Consider the following 12,024-nt stretch of genomic DNA (forward strand, 5'->3'; position numbering starts at 1 on the left):
CAGCTACTACTACTGCTTCTGGAAATCTTACTACTATTACCAACTCAACTTTTTTCTTCAAATAGCTGTTATTTGGAATTTCCCAAATAAAAAGAAGAGGTAGATGTTTCCATTACAAGGTTATTAGCAAAGAATGTTTTAGTTCCTGCAAAAAGGTCAGGAATGCTTGGTGCTTTCTAGATGTGTTGGATTAGAACAGGAAGCAGGTTATTGTTTAACTTGCTTTTTACTGTGAAGTGCAGGGAGAAAACTCTTTGGCATTTTGACAGAAATGTGATTTGACACAGTGATGGGCTGAAGGTCTCGCTTATGGCATTATAAAACTTTCCTGGAATGATTCCTATCATACTGGCAGATAGATGTCTAAAAAGGGACTGCATTCGAGTGACAGTGTGTCTGGCCATTAAATTTTCTAACTGTACAGGAGTGGCGTGTTTTTTGGCAGCAACTTTAATAGTCTCGAGCATGTGACACTGCTCTAGCAGTGAGTAAATGTAATACAAGTTGACAAAGTGTCTGGCATCACACATAGGTCTCACTGTGAAACCAGGAGAGCTTCAGGACCAGACTGCCGAGTGTTACACACATTTGGATTCCACTGTTAAAAGTACTGAGAACTCTACCTAGCCAAGCCCAAATATTTAAGTCAGACTCAATGCTAGTAAGTTCACACTTACAGAGCATGAACATCATGCAAACTGGGAAAATAGTTGCCAGAGGTTTTGAGACAGGCTGATGTTGCTCTCTGTCTCACTAGGTGCCTTAGCTGTGCTCCTACAAATTACTGCCTGCTTCTTCCATGATTTTTCACACTGCTACTTCATGAAGGTGAATTACTTAATGATACTTTTTTGAAAAACAAAGAAGCCCCTATTTTGGACATGGGTAAATTTCTTTCTTCACGTATCAAGGTCATATTTAATAATGTTGCAGTTTCTTGACTGCCTTAACAAGGAGAAATGCAGGAGCAACTGAAGAATTCTTATTGAAGTTTTACTAAATTTCCATACTTGCTTAAATATATGACACTTTCATTAGTACCTACTACAAAAGTGAGTATCAACATAACAGATGAAGTTCTTTTTTATCATCACTTTAAAGCAGTTCTTGCCTCCTCAGGACTGCTTTGCTGTTCACAGTCCCAACTGGTAATGGAAAAACAATTGTGATTACAAATTTTTTAAATGTTTTCAAACAACACTGACAGCTTTGCTTTTGCCGGGCTTCTAAGCCCCATGTATCCTCATGTGGCATCTACAGCAACATAAAAATCACCTAAATGTCAATAAAAGTGAAACATGTTCTAGTCCTCTCCATTGTTTTTACAATAGGAGTGTAACCATGTTGTCTTCCCTGCCACAGACACAATTTTGCTGGGCTTTCATAAATCAGTAGACAGAAAAAGCCTGCTTAACTGGAATAAAAAAGAATAGTCAGGTAGTCTTTACCATGAATATTTCTTCAGTGAGAAACAACTTGAGAACAGCCAGAAGTGACAATATTTTCTTAAAATGGTATGAAAAACACTGAGCCACAACACATAAAGAAGTCAAAGATACTCCGATCAAGCTGAAAAGAGGCACCTGAAAATTCATCAGGCCTGGTAAGAATATCTAATCTTCTGCCCATGCAAACATTTAAAACCAGACTTCCTGAAGGTGCTTCTTGTAAGCAGCTGCTTCTTATTCCCTAAGGAAATGTGTATTTCTCACCCTTAGGACCTCCTGAATTGGAGAGGACTGCAGAGGAGAAAACGTTCATCATGCTAAAATGCTGTAAGAGTGGAAGAATCTAGGGCTTATATTGTTATTTATTAATACCTAGTACTTGAATACTAATATTCAAAATTTTATAGACAGGCAGATGAAGACTCCATTCTCCTAAATTGGAAGTTTTCTTTTTCCCCAGGTTTTCTTGAGGTTTTCTCTAACATTAATCATATTAGTAGGGGTTCAGAAATTTCAGGGTCTAAGGGAGGTCTTTATGGATGGGAGTCTGGTTTGATTTTCTCCCCCCTGAAATACAAACTAGAAGTTATTTGAAATGTGTTGAAAACTGGAGATAAGTGGTTTTCTGTTTGATTAATTGATTAAAAGCTGTATCTTAGAGAACTTAACTTCTGGCTCGAAGCTGGCTGTTTGCTTCTCAGTTCCTGAACTGAGTGAGAAAGTCTAGAGAGCCACAGGTACCTAAATCAGAATACAGTTTTTAACGAGACTTTACAAATGCATGTGCCCAAGTCTTGTGTAATTGATATGATCTAGCTGTCTGCCAGAAAGAAATATTGTAAACAATGCCAACTATCAGACATACAGAAAGTGTGAGTTCTGCACTGACAGAGATTCAGGAAAGGTTGGATGGGTTTTTATTCCTTCACTTTGATATGGTATTTTCTGGTGGTCTGTTGGTTTGGTTTATTCTATTATTTCAAATGCAGGCATTCATCTCTAACTGAAATTCTGGTTTTATGGAAGCTATAGAGAATACCTGCATAATATTTTCACTGCTACCTTGCTTTACTTAGTCATCCCTGCTCCCAAAGTCTTGACATATAACTACACAAAATCCAAAGGCAAGGATTTTTGATTGGAGTGCCAGATGTACCAAAAACTAAAGAAGATTAGGAAATTGGTATCAAAGCCAATTTTGAATTGATCACACTTTGCTCTGTTTGCATGTGAGCACACAGGGCATATCTATAAAGTTAATATTCTCCAAGGCAGGCAGAGAGCAAAGAAAGAGAACGATCTCCCTTTGACTAACCTTATCTGTCACACAAGATGTCACTCTGTCCTTTGTTTGCAAGGGGTGGTGAGGAGCAGATGCTGTGTGCAACGTGCTTCTCTAGGCAAAACAGTGGGTCTGGACAGAAAGCTGTGCTGGGGATTATGTTCTTAGACCCAGCAGTCACTTTTTTTGCCTTCATTCTTCATCAGGCCAAATGAGCTTGTGAGGTCTCACACTGCCCACTGAAAGAAAAGCAGGAGGAATCCCTGAGATCTTTGAACCCAATTCCAATGATGATCTGGTGGCCAAGGTGTTTTGACTTCACATGACTCTCAGATATCCAAGTTCCCCCCTTGCAAAAGAGGCGTGCTTTGCTGCAAGTGAACTTTGAAAGCATTATAGCATTTTAAAGTCATCTTCATAAAGTTTTTCTTCAAGAATTATCGCTGTTGCTGAGATTCCATTATACAGAGTTAGTATTTTTAATCTGACTTCTGAACAAAACCAAGCAGTTTCTTAGGGAGAATTCACAGAATTTTTATTTAAGAGCTAGTAAAGTTTCTACATACTGACCTTGAAAATGAAAGTATCTTTTGTCTGGATCCATACTTCAGGAAAAAGTCAAAAAATTCTTACTGTTCAGTAAAGAAATCAACTATTTTCCTTGTCATCACATGACAGCAGTATCTGTAGGGTTACCTGGAGACCTGCTCACTGTGAATGAAAATAAATGGGGCAGCACACTAGCAGCAGTAACACCAAAAGATCCATTAACAGCATGTTTGCTTGGAATAGTGTGAACACCACAAATTGCGTTATCTTGTGGAAAGTTGGTACAGTGGCTTGCCAGAAAACAATCTGGACATCCAAATATTTTCCCTAATGTCTGATATTCACAATACAGAAAAAATTTCACATCTAGGGTACAGAATTCAGGCTTTTTGGATGCATGTTCATGCAAGGCAGCTGTCATCCTGATGGAGCTCCTTGGGTGGAAGATTGTCCAGGATGCTGCTGCTTGCCTGAGCTGTGGCTCTCTGCCTGGGACACAAGGGCACGGGAGATGTGGCTGTGGCTAAGGATGTGCCCATAACTGAGGTGGTCAGTGCCAAGTCCCTGTGGATGGACTTCTAGGTACCTCTGCACCAGGTGTGATGGGTGCCCTGGACACTGTGCTGGTGGGTATCCTTCAGGAAATACTGCCAGGACATGGCCAGGTGAATTTGCACTTCGGTGGAACAGCTCAAAACTGCAGGTTCCCCATGGACCTGGATGTCTTCTGGTTTACTTACTACTTACCTGAGCCAAGAGAACTTGGCTTTCCCTGACTCTGCATAAAATGGGAGGAGCCTCTTCATAGGTGAAAATGTCAGAGAGCAATGAAATTACAGACTGACCTTTATGACACCAGTCCTAGTCTGTGTTTTCTTTTTTAAAAAAGGGAAGCTCTAGCTGTATATGCACTAGGGGAAAAGGTAGCACATCTGCCTGTGGAGTCAAACATATAAATTTACAGTTTGAAATTTATATACTTTCACAGTTTGAACTGAACGATTTTGGCCCTGGGAAAAAAAGGAAGGACTCACTTCCCATTAGCCTAGTTATTCTGCTCAGGGATTTACAAAATGAAAAAAAAAAAAAAAAAGGTGGTTTCAAGGACATCTATTTTCTTTGCAGAAGTGGTAATTAATAGTCTGCACTAAGTGGATTTGACAGGTGCAGAGTGCTGACTGAGGAATTTGTGTCATCATCTTTATAGTTCTGTACAAGAGTAAAAGTTGACTTCACGAATTGTGCTTGGTTTTATTAGGCTGGGTTCTACGTAAAGGCAGAAAATCTTGAAAAATGATATTAAAGCTGAATATTCACTTCTGGCCTGGACATTCAAATGGGCAACTCTAGGGACAGAGTGGCTCTTTTTATAACCTCATTCCTGGACTACTTTTCCAAAAAGAAGCGTGTTGCGTGACTCACCTTTTTTTCTTCTACATGTAACACTTTTTGGTTTGCAAAGAAACAGCTCAAGTACCCCAAAGTCTCAAACTCCTATTTATTCTCACTCAGGTGACTTGCAAGATCTGCAGATACTGTTGCTCAGTGGAAATGTCAGGCATACCAGCACTGAACCACAGTTTCTGAAGACACAGTCACCGCCTATAAAATGAAGCTTCTTCATTTAAAAATGCTCTTTGTTTCTAGCTTCAAAGAAAGCATACAAACTCTGAACAAGTTGCACCAGGGTAAACTACTGAAAATCAATGATAGATTGTTAGGGAAAGTGTCTGAGGATACTGTTTGAAAGACAAATAAATAAAATTCAGAAGAGGTGAAAATATCCTTTTCTAATTTATCATCATGTAAAACATCTACTAAAAGACTATCACTCTGTTTCAAGACCAAGTGAAAATTATTTAACAAGTAATTTTAAACAGTAACAAATGATAAAAACTGCAAAACGAAACCTGAAGACAACAACCTAAATTTTTATAATCTCTGGAAGGCATAAAAGACTTACTTACTATGTCTCAATGGCATCCCACTAAGCAATCCCAGCCTATTTGTTGAAAATTGACACTAAAACAATTTTCAAGATTACAGAAAGCACCACACCATGCATATATTGTTCTAAACACATTAAATTGCAATTTGGTGTTTTGCATGTTACTTGCTGAAAGCCTGAGAATGTTTTTGAATAAGAGAAAAGCTTTCCTGTGCAAATAATCCCTTAATTTTGACAGCACTGTACTTTTCACTTTTTAAAAACAGCTGTTCAACCAAACTTTCTTATAATTCAAAAAGTACAAAGTAGCATTGGTATTGGGGAGGATCATTAACTTATGTGCTAGTGCTTTTTATTGATGGAAGGCTCAATATGCACACTGACTATCTTCTAAATTCAGACTTCAATTTTTCTCCTAGTAAGTCAGGTAATTGGTGCATTACTGGATCAAGGCTAATAGACTTGGTATGTCACACAATAGCTTACTCTTGCCTAAAGAGGAAAGCTGCCAGGAATGGGGAAGATCTCTGGTGGCCACGTCATTCCTCCAAAGTTGCATATTCTAGTGCTTCTGTCAAAAAAGCACAAACACACCCCCCAAGCGGTGGACCAAGGTTTATTTGCCCCAAACTTTCCAAAATGAGAAATAGGTTTGCCTGTTAAATTATTTATCCACATTCTCTCTAAAATCCTTATGAGCCACTAAGCAAACATGAATACTGCACAGCCCTATGGTATCCTCATGTTGGAGTGTTTCTTAAAAATACTGGCTACTGCAATTCTTATTACTAAACCCTGGTGTTGCAGAGATCAGATACTGGGTTTGAGGCAGACTTGGTTTATTCTAGCTTGAGCTGTGTGACCCTGGACAGGAACTCCGAATAAAGAAACCCCTGGGCCTTTATACCCTCACAGTTCGTGCACAAGATCTTCACAAGTGCCCCCACATGCACCTCTTGATCCACTGGAAATTTATGGTCTGGGATCATCTAACACCTCATTGGATTCTTTATCCATGTTCACATGGACAGGCCATTAACTGCTCTTATCTTCTGACTTGGTGCAGCCCTGGGACCTCTTTTGCATTACTGGGTACCAAAGTCTCAGCCCTTATTTGAAAGTATCTGCTCTTTCTCTGTTTCCTCCCCTGCTGAGCCAGCTATGCTGACAAAGGGAGCTCATTTCAAGCCCACCTATAGTGTTTCATGCAGGGCCTATTTGTGCTAAGTTGTGAGCAAGTTACAATTAAGCCTTTGCATTTCTCATATTCTCTAAATAAATTTATTTTAATCCCAAACAGCCAGACACCTAGAGAGGAAAATACCATGCTGTAAGCCTTTGATTGTTGCTTTTGTTGTATTACTTCATTGAAATGATGGTGAGGCATTGTAATAGGCTGCCCAGGGCAGGGGTTGCGTCACCACCCCTGGAGGTGTTCAGGTGTGGGTGTGGCACTTGGGGATATGGTTAGTGGTGAACATGGTGGTGCTGGGTTAACAGTTGGACTCAATGACCTTAGAGGTCTTTTCCAACCTTAAGAGTTCTCTGTTTCTATGATTACAGCATGGGGTAAAATCATTGTCTCTGGTAGCCACATATTCTTCACACTGCAGCAAAAGGTGAAGACACTTTGTTTAAAACCCCATCTGTCACCACGAGTGGAAAATAAAATGAAAAAGATAGGTTTACTACTTCAAACACAAATTTGCAGGAGGACTGCGCTTTTCCGCTGTTCCCTTGATTGCCGGCTGGTTGTGGTCTCCGTATTGGTGTGGTGTCCTTTTGACAGCTGGGGTACAAGGCTGAGATACAAAATTATCCAGGCAGAGCCAGCCCTTCATTTCTCTTGCCACATGCACCAGTACCTGGACCAGTAGCAGTGCCAAACCCCAGGCTGCCATCACCAGGGTAGCTAGTAAGAAAAATGTGTTAGAAAATCAAAATTAATTTTGGTCTTATAAAGAAGCCAGGAATTGACACAGAGCTACTAGAAGCTGATTTTGTCATGATCGTGGGAGATTATTAAGAGAAGGAATTTAAGGATGAACTATTACCCAAACTTCTGACACAGTCTATCTGTGGTCAAAGTCGTGTAAACAACTGGGACAGGGGGCTCAGTAGGGGAGAAGCTGCGACGGAGCAGAGGGAAGACAAGCGGGCAGCAGCTGCCTTCGCTCCACGGGCAGCGGAGCCGCGGGCGGTGCGCGGGGGCGCTGCTGCCGGCGAGGGGCGGGCAGGGCAAATGATAAACGAGGCGCGATCGGCCCGACGGCGCCGCTCGCTCTCAGTGCCGCCGACGGGAGCGGGCGCATTGTCCCGGGAAGGCACGGCGGGGTGGAGCCGGGCTCCGCGCTGGGCTGCCCGGGCTGTCTCGTTCGGGGAGGGCGGTGCCCAGCTGAGCTGAGCCCTGTTCCGCGCCGGCCGCCTTCAACTGGCCTCGCCTCGCCTCGCCTCGTCTCCGTGCCCGGCCGGCCGCGGGGAGAAGCGCGGGCAGGAGGAGGGAGGGAGGGAGCCGCCTCACCCGGAGTTTGCCCAGCTGTTCGCGATGGGACGCGGCCCCGCCTGAGCACCTGCCGGCAGCACCGCGCTCCCCTCGTCCCTCGACGCCGCTATGGACAGCCCCGCGGGCGGCAGCGCGGCCGCGGAGCCGGCACCCCCCGGCGCGGAGCCGGAGCTGGCGGCCGGGGGCCCGGCAGAGGCCGAGGCGGCGGAGTTGGGCTCGGCAGCCCCGCGGCCGCGCTGCCTGCGGGCCGTGTACGTGCTCAACGACCAGCCCAAGGCGGGCACCGGGGCGCGGAGCCCCGAGGCCGGGGCGCGGCAGTGCCTGCTGCGGGCCTGCGAGGCCGAGGGAGCCCAGCTAAGCACCGTCAACTTCGGCGAGCTGGACTTCGGCGAGACTGCGGTGCTGGACACCTTCTACGACGCGGGTGAGCGGGCTGGGCTGAGGCGGGACGCGGGGCGGGGGCTCAGGCTTGACCTGCCCCGCGCCGCCCTCCCGGGTCGTGCAGGGACACTGCCGGCAGGAGTGCGGAGCGGTCAGTGAGGGCGGTGCCGGAGAGGGGGAGCAGGGCTCTTGGCGAGAGGTGTGGGGACAGGGAAATGGGTGCGAAGGGATCCTGGTGTAATGCGTCCAGCACACTGAGGAGGAGAAGGTTTGGGAAAAAAGTTCAGGCTCTTACAGAAGCTGCTTGAGTCACCACGGTGCGTTGCCCCAGCAGAACTGTGGATCCTACAGTACCAAGAGCTCTAAGGCGTAGCAGAGCTCCTCCTGGGGTGGCTTGCCAGCCTCTGATCTGGCTTGGCTAGAGGCTTCATGTTCACCCACTCTCACTCCAGACTGTGAAATTGGCTTGTATGTGAACAAAGTGATCCAGTATTGCTCTGAACAAGGGCCCCGAGGAACACTTGTGGGTATTGCCCACCCTGTTCAGGTTCCAGCTGTTAACAGGTGTCTGATGGTTCAGAAAAAAGCTACTGTCCCTTCACTCAAAAATGCCTGACTAGTTGGGCACTATGGCAGAGAGCTGTGAGCTTTTTGAGCACACAGAGGAAGCCTCTGAGCCAATAGGTATTATAAACGAATCAAGGTGAGTATGCGGACCTGTTGCTGGCATGCAGACATACATATTTGTCCTATCTGTATGAGCCAGCATTAGGAAATGCAGGGAATTCACAGACTCCAAAGATGGAAAGTACTCTTTAAGTCCATGTTGATGTTCATCTTTCATAAGAACTTTGTTTTGTTCATGAGATGCGTTGAAGAATATTTCTTAAAACTTTAGTCTTATTTTAAATTCTCATATGATTATGAGTCCATTTCATCCCAATAAGTCACCCAAATATTGAGAAACCTCACATCCTTTTTTGTCATTGTTTTTTTCTCAGTCCGTGTTTTTGTTATATCTCTGCTAGCAAGGTTGACAAATGTGTAATATATTCTTTGTGTGCCTTGCTACACAAACTAGCAATTTCTTTTATAGCCCTTCTGAAGGTAAGCATAATAAGGTACCTACCAACGCAAAATTATTTCTCCGTTTCTACTAATAGCGCTATTAATGTTTTAGACACACACCTGCAGTGCAGTGTACTGAGAAGCTGAGACAGCTATTTAAAAGGTTTTCTTAAATTGCTGCATTCTGAAGTGAGTGCCTCTTCTCTGGGAATGTGCCCTAACTTTGCAGATTTTTGCATTCAAGTAATCTTGTCAGACCAAGATCATTTAATCACTATTTAATTCATTATTTAATACTATTTTGTAATAGTAAAATTTCTTTTTACTGGATACACCTTCAACACTCTTATATCCAGATTTTGTCAATTAAAAACTAATTGAATAGTCTATAATCAGGAATTGTTCCAGAGACTGTTAAAAATAGTCTTTTTGTGGATTTCTTTCCAGTAGCAACGATTTGAGATCAGCCAGGGAGACAACATTTTAGTTTGGATTATGTATGCCTGGGATTGCTGGCATCTATTCAGTTCTTAAGAAGAACATCGTTAAGAATAAGTTTTAATATGAACGCTCCTATGGTTCATGATGAACTTTGTGTCAGGAAGTTCCCATGTGTTTACTTTAAAAAGAAAAAAATCCGAAGAAGTTTTATTGCTGCCTGGGTAAGATACTGAGCAGGTGTTTCCCATACTGAAGATATCTCTTACAGTGTATATTTACTTTCTGTAGCTGGGGGGCAGAGCCTTGAAAAGCAGTTCCTCTTGCTTTGTAATGAGTGGGGGGTTTCTAAGAGATGCTTGCCTGTTGCCATCTCTTGGTTTGCTAGTGGAACCTTAACCATCTACTAATGCTTAATGACTGAGCAGCAAAGACCATCTCATTGTGAGTAGTATCTATGGCTCTTTGTTAAAAATGTTATCCATTAGCCTTTTTCCCTGACTGTGTCTGAAATTGTAGTCATTTACTCAGCCATTAGACAACCCCCTCCAAAGCAAGTTTATCTACCGTACTTGGTATGAATATATAAGTACATTTTGTGACAAAATCAGCAAACTTTAAGGACAGAGTGCAATGAAAAAGATCCACGGAAACCTCTTTCCTGTATTCAGACAGGTTTTCTGGTGGATGGTTTTTCAGTAGAACACTGGGAAAAGTGCTGAAAACCCACTTATATTCCATAATCAGAGTATATGTGTGTTTCTCCTTGATTGTAGCCATTACTGACTTCCCATCATTTGAAATCTTAGCATGAATGGAAGCATGACTTACACCTTTAGTTAGGTATTGCAGACCTGCAGGTAATGCAGGGATGACCCTGACCTTAAGAAATCACTCAACTTTCTAAGGTTTTGCTGTGTTGAGGGGGAACTACAGCACTTGTGAGAGCAAACTTAAAACTTGTGAGGTAAGAGCTTGATAAAAGAAAGATTTCTTTGCTCATTGTGTGCTAGAAACAAGCTGTCAGCAAAGTAATTTATGGTTTTCAAAAATGGGCAATGATATCTGCCTAGTAGAGGAGCAACAAGGATGCTTGACTGTATCTGTGAGAAGAAAGAAAGGTAATATTTTTGGAATAAAACCGGGTACAGGCCATTAGTGTGAAGTGTTTTTGCAGAGAATAAAAGCAATTTTCCCTATGAACAGTGAGCCTAGGAGCTAACTGAGAATTTAAAGTTTCTTCAGAATTATCGCATGGAGAAAATCAAACTGTAGGCACTGCAGTGCATTCAGAATCAGCTTGAGAGACACAGTGAAAAGGTGAGTGTGACTTGGCTATAGTGGTGTTACAGGTAGAGTGATTTATAGCTGCAAAGGATGTTCCTGTTCTGAATGTACTAAGAAAGCAAGCATCATGTCAAAGTCAAATGTCTGATCTGTACCTCTGTTAAGGTGATGTTAGATAGAAAAAATGTAGGTTTTTTTTCCTTGTCTACTCAAAACTTTATCAAATCTTAATGCTTCAAGTGCCAGACAATAGGGTATTGCTACAGCAATAAGTGAAGGAGTGTACAAAGTACAGTTATACAGATTTTGGATGTTCCCATTTTGGTTTATGAAATCCTGTCTCTGTAGCTGATTATATTTTTCCCTCATGAGGGATGTTCAGTAGTCTGTTTTGAGGCTTGGAATATTTCTTTGACCATTTGACCACAGCATTTAGAAGTTACTACAGTCAGCAGGATGAAAATCAGCTGAAAGGAAGACAACCTAGAGAGAGACCGGTGTACTGAGAAATAAAGCTAAATGTTGACCTGAGATTAATTAGTATTCCTCTGACAATCCAGGAAACTGTCAGATAATTTGTGAGTATAGGGGGAATATTTTGAAGTCTGTTTCTGCTGTCTTGCTATGTATGAACTTCTATAACCAATATCCTGTGTTATAAGGCAGCCCCAAAATGTGTGCTCTCTGCAGACCTGTCATCATCCAGAGCTAAGACTTGGGAGTGAGCCCAGAGACTGAAACATGGGTCCTGCTTATTTCTGTACTATAGTTGAACCACTCTTAACATAACCCTAATTTCTTGTCCCTGAAACTCTTTTTCTTCATGTTTCACTGTGAAAGGGGAAGGAGGAAATATATTTGCTGGATCCTGATTTTCAGGCTCTGGCACCCACTGGGAGAATCGTTGTTGCCTGTTCCCAGCTGCTTTCCCTGAAACCCTCTGCCCTCAGAAGGCCAGTGTCCCCACTTCAGAATTGGCAGGGGTGCTTCAACTTCTTCAGCCCAAAGGCTGAGTGTATCAGGTGCAGTAAACACTTGTCACTGGTTTAGGATAATATACAGTGTAGTACCGGTGTAGCTTAGCTGGAGTCACAGCTTCCCTTGCTGACTCTGCTGCAGG

At 42.9% G+C, this 12,024-nt stretch overlaps 1 protein-coding gene across 3 annotated transcripts in view; it reads left to right on the forward strand.

The window, feature by feature from the left end:
- The first annotated feature begins 7,567 nt into the window (after nucleotides 1-7,567).
- The window catches only part of MAP3K15 (mitogen-activated protein kinase kinase kinase 15), an 85,169-nt gene continuing 80,712 nt past the window's right edge, over nucleotides 7,568-12,024 (forward strand). For 2 of the 3 annotated variants that reach the window (XM_042036784.1, XM_042036794.1), the window contains exon 1: nucleotides 7,569-8,154. In XM_042036784.1, the coding sequence (XP_041892718.1) occupies nucleotides 7,839-8,154 (316 nt within the window). In that variant the 5' untranslated portion in view covers nucleotides 7,569-7,838. Of the gene's footprint in view, nucleotides 8,155-12,024 lie in introns of all 3 variants that reach the window. The other variant, XM_042036803.1, reaches the window with a different exon arrangement.

This window comes from Corvus kubaryi, unplaced genomic scaffold (assembly GCF_017639235.1).
Source record: "Corvus kubaryi isolate FWS band 111438036 unplaced genomic scaffold, C.kubaryi_AGA036_p1.0 133, whole genome shotgun sequence".
Taxonomy (NCBI): domain Eukaryota; kingdom Metazoa; phylum Chordata; class Aves; order Passeriformes; family Corvidae; genus Corvus; species Corvus kubaryi.